At 41.4% G+C, this 14,039-nt stretch overlaps 2 protein-coding genes across 2 annotated transcripts in view; both read left to right on the top strand.

Moving 5' to 3' along the window:
• Window positions 1-14,039, top strand: part of LOC146474557 (uncharacterized) — a 66,327-nt gene that overhangs the window by 3,074 nt on the left and 49,214 nt on the right. Inside the window, exon 2 of the mRNA XM_085116935.1 lies at window positions 5,830-5,901. Coding sequence (XP_084973061.1) covers window positions 5,830-5,901 — 72 coding nt within the window. The remainder of the gene's footprint in view (window positions 1-5,829; window positions 5,902-14,039) is intronic.
• LOC146474558 (uncharacterized) lies at window positions 11,831-14,002 on the top strand. The gene is made up of 3 exons (XM_085116912.1): window positions 11,831-12,147; window positions 12,319-12,482; window positions 12,655-14,002. Exons 1-3 carry the CDS (start codon window positions 12,040-12,042, stop codon window positions 13,922-13,924), a joined length of 1,542 nt encoding a protein of 513 aa, XP_084973038.1. The 5' UTR covers window positions 11,831-12,039; the 3' UTR covers window positions 13,925-14,002.

A 14,039-nucleotide genomic window follows, 5' to 3' on the forward strand; every position in this document is an offset into this window, starting at 1 on the left:
GTATACCTGCAGCATTTTCGTTGTGCGATTCCTTGCTTATAGTTTGCTCATACTTAAACACCGGACTTTTCATCCATTTGGCCTTAATACTGATTTTAACTTTATTTAAGACTCTCAAATCGGCGCGCGCAAGTTACATGACGTATCAATTTAATTTAATTTTGTTTCGTATGACGCGCGCGTTTTATTCAGTTGCAACATACCACTGATGAAGAGGCAGCAGCCTCGAAACGTCTGGTATTTTAGTTTATATTTTGCGCTAGAAGACAACTTACCACTATTTTTATCCACCAAGTGCGCAACACAGTCTTAACAACATTTTGTTTCGTTATGTATCACCCATAGGAAACCAGAGTAGCTGAGGATGCGCAGAACGTATGCGTAATAACAAAAGTAGGCACCGTACTTAATATTAGGGACACTTGACCATTGAACCCAATGAACTCAAAATAAGTCTCTTGAAGGCTAGAGACACATAACATGATTAAAAACACAAATGTCAATGCGTAATATAATAAGTGAATGAGTTAATGTGTGCTAAAGTCAAAATTGGGGAATTTACAGCAGAGATGGATAATCCTACCCGATGAATCTGTATGGTAGTTAATTTGCAGGTATAAATACTAAAGATGGACTTCTTGTCCTGTCGGCGAATTTTGAGGCCGGACAGTATCGGAAGACGAATATTCTCTGTATTTTGACACACGAGTTAGAGCCAAACGAGTCCTGATTCAGGAAATATGTTGCAGAGCGCCAGCTTTCTTGTCAAATCGAGCGGACTCTTTCGTACAAACCGCCCTAATATCAATCAAAGTTAAAATATATTGGCTGTCAAAATACGCGTACGATTTACGCGGGGATACACCTGGTACCATGTGAAGCGGCCTTAGGGACTGATCGTTTATTACATCCTAGGAGTGAGGGGGGGGGGGGGGGGGAGCGGTGGTTTTTTAAAACATCGAGTGTATGAAAATTCCCCCCCCCCCCCCAAAAAAAAAAAAAAATCCTTCAAACAAAAGTTTTACCCCCCCCCCCCCCCCCCCACTGGAATGACACTTCAATCTTAGAATTCCCTGAAAATTCGAACGTGATACATAAAGTAGATTTTGAAACATTGAACTTTTGAACTGTCTAGCCGTTAAAAAAAAATATACGCATTTGTTGCAACTCTTTCCAGGGATCCAGCCGTAAATTCTTTGTAAAATTCGCAGTTGTTATTAGCCAAATTTTTCATAAATTCTCCTCGATTCTATTTGGCAGGAGGAGAGTGTTGAATTGTCAACTATTCACACTTTCTTCAAGAATTCATTACATGATCAGTTTATGAATGCCAATGTTTGAACTGGAATTATTTCATCGTTCGGTTTGTTTTCTTCGCGAGCATATTGAGTAATATACCTTTACGGATAATGAGCGAGAGATATAAGCAAACAAATTAAAATTAAAATATGGCAGTATGCCATGATATCAGAAGAAATTACCTTGCTAAGAGAAGACTTGCTGAAACATGCAAGGTTTTGGTTTGCGCCGAATAGCATAACCGTCAAATGTAAGTAGCAAAAACCGGTTACGGGTCACAGCTTGCCGTCGACAAGGTAGCAGGTGACAAGTCATAGGTTATCGGTACGAGGACGACACAAACATAGAGTGACGAAGAAAGCGGTCTGCATATTGTCGCGTTATGCAATATCAATACCTTTCGTAGGCCTGATTTTTGGCGCTTATGGTCACTAGTGACTTGTGTAAGAAATTTAAAAGAAACCCAAGGGCAGTTGACGAGCCATGAAATATATGACTAAATTGTTTAAACAGATATGAATTTTGGATGCCATAAATTTGAAAATACAGGTAGTATTAATTAGTATGAATGGTTTAGAGACTGTTGTGGGTGTTTTGGTTTACAAATACACTCACGCGCTGGCTGTACAATGAACGAGAAATTTTCAATACTGCACGAGGCCTTCTTAGGTCGAGATTTCATCGCCAGTACATAATTTCCTTTTCGGCCTCTGAAACAGTGCCTCTTTACCTGGATTAAGAACCTGAATTAACTGTTTTAGGAACTGAACTGGACAGTTGGCTTCACCAGTAGAAAACATTTTAGGGTCCGCTTCGTCGGCCTCGTCACTAAGCCAGGGCTGTCAACCTCACACGTCTTCAAATATGGAGAATATGACTTCCTCGGCCAGCAATAACAAAGCACCTTACAGAGGCATCCCAGCAAGGCCAAATTCACGGGTTCAGTGAGGGTGGGTGTGTGTGTGTGTGTGGGGGGGGGGGGGGGGGGAGTACATTAAACACTACCAGAAACAACGCTACACATTTCAGATTCATGTGTCAGCAAACCGAGTCTACTACAAATAGACCTAAATCTCGAGACCAGAAGAAACGGCTCAAAATCTGGACATTACAGTCCTACATCTGGAGACCGGGAGATACGGTTCAAAATCTGGATACTCCCGGATTATACGGGGGAGTTGACAGCCCTGCTAAGCCAGCCAGGATGATTTTTTGTTTTTTCTTACTAGGCCATTTCAACATATTCAACTTCACTTGCGTCTTTCTTGAAAACAAAAACATTTCTTCGTTGGTTTTCTCCACCTCTTCGGCAGATTAAATGCAGGTTTATATTAGACCAATCCACCCTTAGTAACGAAATAGGCGAATCGCCGCTTTCGTAGCATTTTTGTACGTCCTCGGGCTTTATATTAGCATGATGTTTGACGTACCACTTTCCTTGAATTTTTTCAGTTTCGTTTTCAAGAACTTGTTTGCCGGTTTGAAAATAGGATCAGTTATAATAGAAAATGTCTTTCCAACTGTTTCTGAAGTCAAGTAATTGTTGATTTCCTCTCTTATTGCTGCATGAGCTGAACGGCTCTAGTCCTTTCCTTCATCTTATTTTAGTTCTTGGTAAGACTTACTCAGTCGTTCGGCAAATATTTCTGCACTCAAGTTTTCCAATTCTTAAGACGGATATCTCAGTTGAAAATAATGAACGGTGAAAGGAAATGAGGTTAACCATGTTTCCAACTTGGAACTGTTCAGCCGGATGGACTTGACGTCAATTTTAGCTGCATTTGAATGCTAACGTTTAAGGAATACGCGCGCTACTAGTCATATGCGCGCGTGTGTCCATTAGCATTTTTACAATAACTGTCCATATTCCCGCGCGCTGATTGGCTCGTAGCTATTGTCTATAAGAGTACAGACAATAAAAATGACGTCAGATGTAACGCGCGCGCTTTCTCAACGAAAAAAAAAAAGCCAATTCCGTTCGCACTTTTTCCATGTTATTGTAAAAAACAAATCGACGGCAGTTTTCTATGGACTCTACTCTGATAGACCATAAAATGACGCCATAAAATGTCCAAAACTTGGCAGTGAAACCACTCGCCTGCGGCTCGTGGTTCCACTTGAGTTTTGAACATTTTTTGACGTCATTTTATGGTCTATAAGAGTATAGACCATAGAAAACTGCCGTCGATTTGTTAAATTTCAACGGTTTTCTCCACACTGAAGAAGGGTTCTATACCTGAAACGTCTGTGTTTCTTTCAAAACCATTTTTGACACCGTTTGATATTTTTATATCAATCCTATCTCAGTTACAGCCATTCTAGATTGTAACGAAAATTCAGCTTTTTCAGTAAGGTTCTTTTTTTTTAAAAAGCTTACGCTTCAGAAAGCCCGAATAGCGAGATCATCTGTTTTTCGCAAACGACAAATAAGTTTGACAGAAAAGCACAGACAAAATTTCAGTCGTTTTGTTTCACTTTTATTTTTACAAACGGAAACACTCCAGGCTGTTTGTCTCTTGGTGTTCGTTGGAATCGAGTCACTGATTATTTGAGGGATCTCCTCATCTCCAACCTGTGCAAACCTCCAAGCCATTTGCAATAGCGCATGATTTACATGAGTTATCGCCAATACTGCACTTTCTGAATGTGGTGTAGTGAGGTAATGAAAAACACGTTATCGATTTTAGCCAATTGGCGTGCGAGTATTTTGATAGAGAACTCAGATCGTATATTAAACCAGTTTTTCTTCCTAAATTTTACCGCTTGTTCTTACTACATTTAGCATAAGACGTCTCAAAACTACCAAACCTGCTTGAGGATGAGTGCTATGTTTGTAAACGAAAACTGAAAAGGTTGCTTGGAATTTCTTGACAACTAAAATTGAGACAGCCTTAACTTTCTACTTAAAACAGCTATTGCATGGAAAACCTTCCAGTATTAAATAGTCTTCTTGTTCATTTTGGTAGTTACCTTATGTTATTTATATCTCCGTTTCTTATTTTCTCTTTATTTTTCTATTTTTGGATACGTGTGTCTCTGCTCTCAGTTACATTAAACCAAAGACATGACTGATTAAGCAGGGTCGGCAAAAGCTTTCGCCCCGTTAGGTTGACAACTTACTGGGAGCACAGGGAGTCCACAAAAGTTGTGAAAAAGAAATAAATTAAAAAATTTTTGACAAAAGCCGCCGTTACACGTTGAAACTTTTGGCTGAAACTTGTGTCCAACGGCGCTGCGAAACAGATTCACGAAGTGGTGTTACAAGGTGAAACTCTTGTTTTTTCACCACTGTGACCGTTGCAAACCGTTGCAGAAGTAGAAAGCGGTTCTACTTTTCGTGAAACTTGTCTCGCAACGGAAGTTCGAAAACGTTTCACGAAACCGACCATGTTACACGGTGCAACGCCTGCTGAAACTTGTTTCGCAGCGCCGTTGCACACAAGTTTCAGCTAAAAGTTTCAACGTGTAACGGCGGCTTTACGTTGTTCGTTTCTTGCGGTTTTCTATAGTGCTCATTTGCATAAAAGTTACGCGACAGCACTAATGTCGTGTACTGAGTTGTGCGCGAACTGACATTCTACTTGGTTTTTATTTACAAAATTTAGGTTTGCGCGACAAGTCGGCCGACAATTTTTTCCGGTCTCGCGAATTTTGTGACTAAACGGGGAGCGATGACTGACCATAGCTGTCGCGCAAAAACATCTTTGCGAGGTAGGGAGAGCCGACATTTCGCTCGTGATGGCGCGTAAATCTGTGACGTCTGCGCCAAGGTAACTGGCCGCAGCTGTTGCGAAAAAATACACCGAGCAAAACTACGAAAACGGAGCTAAAATGCTGGCTCAAAATTGTTTCTTCTTGGGATTCTGACAGGTAAGTGTGTTCCCAAATTTATCCAGCTTTCATTTGATACGAATTTGGTTGCAAAGCGGCGAACAAGTCGAACGTTCAAAGCTATTTTGCTGAGTGTGTTCAAATTGTTTCGCGAAAAAGTTGCCTCCCTTGTCAATATATATATAGTAAAGTCAGCAGAGCTTTAGATCCGCTCGCGCATAACTCAGTACACGACATTAGTGCTGTCGTGTAAATTTTATGCAAATGAGCACTATAGAAAACCGCAAGAAACGAACAACGTAAGTCAATAATTTATTAATTTATTTCTTTTTCACAACTTTTGTGGACTCCCTGTGCTGGGAGTATGCTTTAGAACGAAAAATGAAATGGAATATTATTGGCTTACCGAGGCAATTGAAATATTTTCTGTTAGTTCAGGTGCGGAATAGCCACGCTACCGAAACTACATAAGGATCACAATCAAGAATAAATATTCGCATTATCCGCGGATCTTAGTTAGAAATATCTTGCAACCTCATTTTATATCTTCAAGAAAAGGACCTAACATATTCTTTGAAAAAGATGGTCATTGTTTTTCTAAGATAACCCTCGATAAGCAATAGTATCTTACACATTAAACTAAATATCAAATATATGTCACACGATAGTCACCATAAGGATATGGTTATTTGTTGGTAGGTACTTGAGTAACAACCAGCTAAAGGAACTGCCCGAAGGAGTTTTTGATAACAATACCCAGCTGCTGTGGCTGTAAGTAAAACTCCTGTAGTTGTTTTTTTTTCTTAAACAAAACTCGCAACGTTATTGTTGCCCCAGGAGAACTCTTACGTTTAGCTTGCTCTCTACAATTTTCACGGGGCATCCATGGTTCGATGAAGCAATGGTTTACTGAAAACTGGAAAGTATTCTTCAATTTTACTGACATCTGGCATTTGAAGGACATTTAACTCACAACCGGACAACTATAGAAAAATCCTTCGTATAAAATAGTGGTTTTACTAATTTTTGTAATGACCTCATGTCATACATTCTTAATTATTCTAATTTGCGATTGAGTTTCGGCGTGTACATGAAGCTCATTACCTTTTTACACTGAATCAAAAGACGTACACATTAGTTTTCGTGATTTTTTAATCAAGGGCTAAAGGATTACACATTTCCGTCCATTATCGTGCTGTAGTTAGTTTGTCTAGTTATCATTTCTGGTTATTGTATACTAAAGGATGCTCAAAACTTGGCAGTGAAACCACTCGCCTGTGGCTTGTGGTTCCACTTGAGTTTTAAACATTTAATGACGTCATTTTATGGTCTATACTAGTATACACCATAGAAATCTGCCGTCGATTTGTTAATTGCATGAACGCCCTAGAAAAGAAATTTGGCCGAGCACAGAACACTAATTGGGACAATTTCCAAATCAAATTGGAATTTAGAACTGTTGGTTTTTGAGGAGAGAGGAAAACCAAGTACCTGGAGAAAAAACCGAGCAAAGACTAGAACCAACAACAAACTCAACCCACATATGACGCCGATAATACACTTATTGTTAAGGAAGGTTAGTTTTGAGAATATAACTAGTGAAACTGTTTTGGATTATACTCTACTGTAGAGGATCACAATTCCATGTGTGTAGTTGTCTAAAAGTTTGATTGAAAGTTTTTGACTCGGTTCAGTAAACGTGATGCTCGCCCACGAAATATCATGGTTATTGTATAAAACGGATAGATTTAATCTCATTGTCCGACAGATTTCATTTTGCCGTGGAACTGTAACCTAATAACGCACAGAGGACGTCAAAACGTAGTAAGGACATTAATCACGCTTATCTCCTGCGGCTCGTAGCGTACTTCTTTTTTCTTACCAGTAAAAGTTCAGGGTTGATAATTTTGAATGTGGAATATTCCTAAGCCGCATTCAGTCTATTGAAAATGGTAATTAAATATCTTAAATTTGTGATTCAAGCAAATGATGCCTCTGCTGTTGACCAGTTTAAGGTCGCGCAGGATCAAACCCCTGCTCCCATTATACATGTATTTATAGCGCAGCTCCGAAATACGCGCAGAGCACCATGGGTAACAAAACATGGTAACCTATCGATACTTGAAATCAGGGTTTTAATTACGACGTCACTCTGCGTCCGCAGCACCACAGAACAACCAATGCGAATGGCACACTTAAGTATGTGAAGCCTGTGCCGCTGCCTTCGTTTGTTTGGCGGGAAGTTGCATGGCCAACTACCCTTTGGATAAACATTTTATTTTTAGAATACAAAGTCAATTTAAGTATTCATTGAACATGTCCACAAACGTGGAAAGAAGAGAGAGAAAGAAAGAAAACGAGAAAGCAGGGAAGGAATAAGCAAAGTTCAACGTGAAAGAGAGCGACTGAGAGCACGAGCAAACATTTCGGGGACTTACTGAAGGATGTGGTATCAGTGAATGCCATAACGTCAATCCCTGGATAACATTCACTGACAAACTATTACTGGCTGTGTAAATGGATGAAAGAACTTAGCGAGAACAAGACAAAGCCATGGCCATTAACAGCGCTTAAGAGTCCCAGTACCTGGTGTTAAGGGGGGCGCATCTTTGCAAGGGATGGCTCGATTCGAGACGGCATCACAGCCTGGGTTGGTATAGAGTGGCAGAACAATGTAACAAGAAAACATTTTAATGGCGTGCAGGGAGGTAGCTCTTTCCGCGCTGTGTCTGAGGCCTATGAAGATTCTTTAGTCTGCCGGAAACAACACCACAGAGAAGGAGAGTAGTCACAGTAAGGGATTCATTGAGCCACGCGACCGTACTAGACTCGTACTGAAGTGTGACCATGTGAGGGAACCCTGCGTAGAAACCATACTCGGCATGAAAGATAATGACCTAACAACGAAAATTCCGGGCCAGTCGACAGGAATCTGGTATAACGAGACTGTCGACTAGCTAACGGGAGTAACGGAATCCATGCGTCTCATTTAAATGCACTCCAGTGACATTAGAAAAGGGATGCGAGAGGCAGTTATTGAGAATCCGCCTTCTAGAACCGAAGTCATCCGACATTAAGTCCGGACACGGTGCCAAGAAACAGAAAAGAGGCAGCGCAGTTACAAGCATCAACGTACAGAAGCTCCTTGTATTCTCTCAGAATACACTTAAACTAAGAGGCATTCAGGGCAAGATGATCCTAGGACCTTTACTCTTTGATGTCTAACAAAAGAAAACAGGTTTGACTTGTAGGAGCCACACAACCTTGATTCCGAAGTCAACGATTAAAACCCATTAAGACCAGAGTGGGAAGGATACTGCCGGCGCTATTGCTATGTTCTTCCTCGTTTGGATTACAGATATGTAATCCGGGGAGATAGAGGTAATTAGACCCAAATGGCAGACTTCCAAGTAGTGCACAATAAGGCAGCACATATTATTTTAGATCTCTCGCAGCGCACTCCTGCGAGCGTCGCGTTAGCGAGACTGTATTGGAAAACCTTAGCCGCCGCAGAGCAGAGAATCGTGCAGCTTTTACGTACAAGTCAGTTATCAACCTCTTTGCGCATTCTGATTCGCCATGTTTTAAAAGCGATTTTCATTACTATAATACTAGGTCTAGAAACAATACTCATAAGTCTTCCACTATCAGGAGATTGGGGCATTGGTCCACTATTAATTTTTGTCGAACGTGAAGAACTAACTTAGCAATGAAATAAGAAACGCCCTACATTATTATTATTATTATTATTATTATGATGATGATGATGATGATGATGATGATGATGATTATGATGATGATGATGATGATGATGATGATGATGATGATGATGATGATGATCATCATCATCATCATCACCATCATCATCATGATCATCACCATTCCCCCAAAATTTTGTTCCTTTTTCTTAAAACGGTTGTGATCGGTTTTCAAAGTCGACAGAATTCGAAACCACAGCTGAAGTAAATTCTTTACACTCTTATCTGACACTCGGAACATTTCGTTGCTCGAAACAAGCGCTCTGTTTTTCGCCAATGGTCTTATTTCTAAGCAATGGCGCTAAACCGGAGGAACAGTCTTAAAGGGAACTGTGTTCCTGTTTTGGTCATTTGGCACAGCTTGTCCTGTTAATTAAAACAACCGTGCCCCCTAAGTCATTAGGAACACTTTAGACCATCAGTTCCAATATTGCTACTGCAAGTACAGCCTTTTTTACCATTCCCGTTGTTGACAATACTTGGATGTTGTTGGGAGGACGGGCTCGACGGAAAAGCGATGAACAATTTCTAGTTATAAAATGTGTTACATAAAATATATCGAAAATAGTGACTTGATATTCTGAGTAACTGTAAGTTTGTCCCCATTGTTCCCGTTAAACCCAGTATACCCGCTCAATCTGAGCATTTCTTTTCACGGGAATCCATTCACCGTGGTTAAAAGTGTCTGGACATGACGGGGATGGCGGATTTAACGGGAAAGCGGGGAACAACTTCCAGTTTAACTGCATGTTATCTTAATATAATTTAATTATTATTTATAATATACTGTTAGATACTTTCGGTTATAAAATATGTTATATTAAATAGATTAAAAGTATATCAATAATAGTGAATTTATATTCTGAGTAACTGTAAGTTTGTCCCCGTCGTTCCCGGTAAACCCAGTATACCCGCTCAATCTGAGCTTTTTTTTTTCACGGGAATCCATTCTCCGTGGTTAAAAGTGTCTGGATATGACGGGGATGGCGGATTTGACGGGAAAGCGGGGAACAACTTCCAGTTCAGTGGTATGCCATTTCAATTTAATCTTATTATCATGTTTGGTATTGGAATGCTACACAATTCTCTGGGGCACTTATTGCATGTTGTTGATGACACTATTGAAATCAACTAACAGATTCCTTTCTGCATATGAGTGCTATTTTTGAAATCCTGAATGTAGAATTAACAACATGCCTATGGAAAACTATGCGAGGGCTTCGGCTTCTTGACAAACACATTCTTGTCAAAGGAATGCTGCACATCTTTTCATGTATTACATAACCATGTTGACTCTCCTTTAAGTCAACAAAAAGATTTCTATCAGCGCAATTTTTGGCAAACCCGGTATGTACTATCACGTTTCTTGAAAGTATGAAAGAGTCTGTTTTCCTTTTGTGGTCAAAGGAATGCTACACCTCTTTTCATGTATTACATAACCATGCATTGTCAGTGTACAAGATATTCGGTCCAAAAGAAAAAACTTTAAAGGAACAACAAGCCTTCGCTGAAACAAAAATTTCCCAAGTATTTGGGCATAAATATCGGTTGCAAAACGACGCTGTCATCAGTTCAACACTAGCAGCCATGGCGAGCGGACCTGCGAAGCAGCTCAACAGTAAGGTACGTTGGACTTCTTTGCCGCTTCTTGCAGCTTAGTTTTTTCCCTTGCAGCTAAATTCTAACCAAGATATATTATTTCCACAGAAAATAAGAAGTGCTTTAATCAGTACCATTTTGACAACCGTAAAAGGATGCTCCTTGATCAGCACGAAAATTTCATTCAGTACCGGAGAACGCGAATCGCTTGAGAAGACTTGGAAAGAAATTACAAAGAAGCGAGACGAGTGTGACCAGGCACTGAAGAAAGTACAGGGGATGGCATTTTTTTTCTCGGCCATCGGTTCGAAAGAAGTGAGACCCCGACAAAAAGATCAAGCGAATAATTCACAACAAGGTCCCGTTGAAGAAAAAACCTACCACCCCGCCATTAGTTATTGGCTCGCACTCAAATCAGTGAACGGCATGCAAGTTTCTACAGTCCCCATACACAAGGCTTTGCTGGAAATCGGAGTGGAAGCTGACCCCAAATCTTTACCGTCTGCGTTCCAGGCAAAGAGGAAAGCTGTGCTTCGCCTTTATGCCAAATTGTGAAAGATCACAACAACTCCTTCACACAAAGAAAGGTAGACGCCTCCTTTCGATATGGAATAGAACTACTTCAAAGCCAGCTGTGCGAAGAACCTATTGGGTCGCCCACGGGCAGTGAACGCGTTGTGCGCCTTCAAGTGATCTCGCCGGAATTCAGGGCAATATTGACAAAGAAGGCCATACCGGCGTTGGCCCAAGCCGGAATGGTTTTCGATGTCTTCGGGATAGAAGAGTCTCAAAACGCCGAAATCACTCCAGAACCAAGTCAAGATCTTGCTTCACCAATTGGCATCGCCCTGAACGACGTAGAAAGGGCGATGAGAAAACTTGGCTACGCCCTTTTTCACGGCGAGGTGTATAAAAAGCTAACAGCGGCCAAATACACATACGAGCACTGTAGCTCAGTGAAGAAATTCCTGAGCATCCTTGGCCGCAACCCCAAACTACGAGAGACTGTTTTACACCATACCAGCCAACTCGTTCAAATCATGGGAGACCGCGAAAGCGAGATGTGTGACCAGTTAACGATAAATTACGACCTTGTAGAAGTGCGGGACGGCTGGTGTTACTCAATCCCAAATCGAAAGTTTATCAAAGACGCCATTCAAGACCCAAGCATAGGCAAAATAACACCAAGGGCGTTTGTCGATTATGATCACACAAAGAATTCTGAACCCGGCTATTTCCAGGCCAACCTCGAGAACAGCCTCGACGAAGTAGAAATTTCGCATTTTTGCGAGTACTTCCTACGGCTTCTAAACCACGGAGGAAAGCGACACAAAGAGAGGGTCCTCTGTCTTATTGGGGAGCCGAACAGTGGCAAGACGTCTCTTTTTACTCCACTTACGGCAATCATTCCGAGGAGGTAATACCCCAACACTGAAAAGCAAGTAGCATGTACAGTGTCAGCTTTTTATGAAATACAGCAACTAGTAAGAGCTCATTTATTCATAAAACTTGTTTTGTGTTTGTTTATTTGTGTCGTTTCAGGTACATCGCGATGATTTCTAAACAGCGTGCATTCAACAAGAGCATGATCGACACAGACACGCAGATCATATTCCTTGACGAGGCCTATGCAAAGATGCTCGATCCAGATGATTGGAAAGTAAATAATAATAATAATTAATAATAATATTTATTATTTATATTGCGCTTTTTTCTATAAAAATAATCAAAAGCGCATTACAATATTATTATAAAGCTAAGTTAAAAATTTACGATATTGTTAAACTATCGTTTTCTTAACTGAGATAATTGCATCTCTCTTTTCATACAGATGCTGACGCAAGGCGGCATTTCAGCATACGACAAGAAATACAAATCTGCGGTCCCCCTTGAGATACGGTGTCCCATTTTCATTACATGTCAGACTGAGATGGACTTCGGCGCCGACCACAACGATGCTATGGAGGTTCGCCTGCAGAAATTTCATTTCAAAAGGTAAGAAAGCTTAAAAAGCACTCTCGGTCTCGTCCCAAACTAGTTATTGCTCGATACAGCCATCAAGAAACACCTTCACATGGTGTCGAACGTTGACAAAAACGGAAAGGAGATGCATGGCTCGGAAGACTTATTGGTATTTTTTAAAGTTTTGTCCCTACTTATTTTGAAGGTTAAACTCGACCAACGCTGCTGGTGTCCAGGAGTACTTGAAAAGCCATGCAATGGACTGCATCGTGTGGGCCTCTACCAAAGCAGTGACTCCAGAAGACGAAGTGCCTCTTAACACCTCAAGAGCGCACGACGGACCACTAGACGAGGACGAAAAGGAGCGCATTCGCTCTGCCTTGCTTGACGATAGCGAGAGTGGGGAAAACGAAGATAATGTCGATGGCTCCCAAGAAGAAGAAGAAGGAGAAGGAGAAGAAGAATCTGACAGAGATTCGGATGCAGAGGATGTGCCACTACGAGCATCTGAGTTCTGGGATAGAAACCTATCACGAATATCGAAGGTGAGAGGAAAAGTGCCCAAGCAGAGCCTAAAGGAAAGACAACTCGCCCTTATCGGAGCGGAAGTTCGAAACGTAATGGAGGAAGCAGAGAGAGATCTACACGATAGAGAGAGCAGATTCCTAGAGGAAACAAGGCGTCGATGGGTGAGTTTGGGAATGATAAGGGAGGAAGATGCCCATCTTCTAGACAAGGTCGGCGGACCATACCATCCTAACATAGAGAGAACACGTGAGGAGTATTTTCTGAGGAAACGGGAAGAAGAGATGCAAGAGCTCGAAGAAAAAGCGAGAAAATTCTACGAAGACGAGTGGGTTCTTCAGAAAGAACAAGAGCTGATAGATCTCCAGAAGCAAGAAGACTCTGCCACTGACCAAGACGTAAAAAAAGCCCTACAATATATGATCGGTGTCGCCGAGGAGGCCCTTAAGTTAAATTTCAAGAAAGTAGAGGTCCCAGGTCTGGCAAAGCTTGTGCTGGAGGAACGGAGACGCAAGTGCGTAGAAATGGGATGGACGTCCACTCAGCAGACGCAATGGATATGCACCATCTGGCAGTCACTCCCTTACCCCTGCGAGGCGTTGCCGCGACGTGACGAAGAGACAGACGAAGAGGACATGTTTATAACGCAGGCGCCTTCCCACACTCAAGACAGTGGCTACAGAGAAACTGTGGAAGAGTTAAATCCTCTCTCGCCCAGCGGAGCAGCGACACCTAGAAGGAGCCCACCTTTCGACCCCGACTTTGTACCCCCAACTCCTAGCTGGGTTGTAAGACCAATTGAAGATTACAGCCTTCCCAGCACATGGGGAGGAATCCCGGTGAACAGCCCCAAACGACCAACGAAAAGAAAGTCACCGGGAATGCAGAGGGCTGGCAAGCGTGGAAAATGTCTGTCGGGTCAGAAAACAATAACAGATTTTTTTTTCTAGTCAGTAGAATCCATTTAAGTGCGTAACTAGTGATTAAACGTTCATTAAGAGTATTGAGTTCACGTTGCATTACAAGAATAAATAGAATATTATTGGAAACCACAAGTGTGTGTGT

Source organism: Pavona decussata, unplaced genomic scaffold, assembly GCF_977016875.1.
Source record: "Pavona decussata unplaced genomic scaffold, jaPavDecu1.1 SCAFFOLD_88, whole genome shotgun sequence".
NCBI lineage: Eukaryota > Metazoa > Cnidaria > Anthozoa > Scleractinia > Agariciidae > Pavona > Pavona decussata.

What these genes read in the sequence shown, in the direction of transcription:
- LOC146474558 (XM_085116912.1), top strand. Translation starts at nt 12,040, where the DNA reads ATGATTTCTAAACAGCGTGCATTCAACAAGAGCATGATCGACACAGAC. An exon ending in TCGATCCAGATGATTGGAAA is followed by an intron (nt 12,148 to 12,318) that starts GTAAATAATAAT and finishes CTTTTCATACAG; the next exon opens with ATGCTGACGCAAGGCGGCAT. An exon ending in CAGAAATTTCATTTCAAAAG is followed by an intron (nt 12,483 to 12,654) that starts GTAAGAAAGCTT and finishes CTTATTTTGAAG; the next exon opens with GTTAAACTCGACCAACGCTG.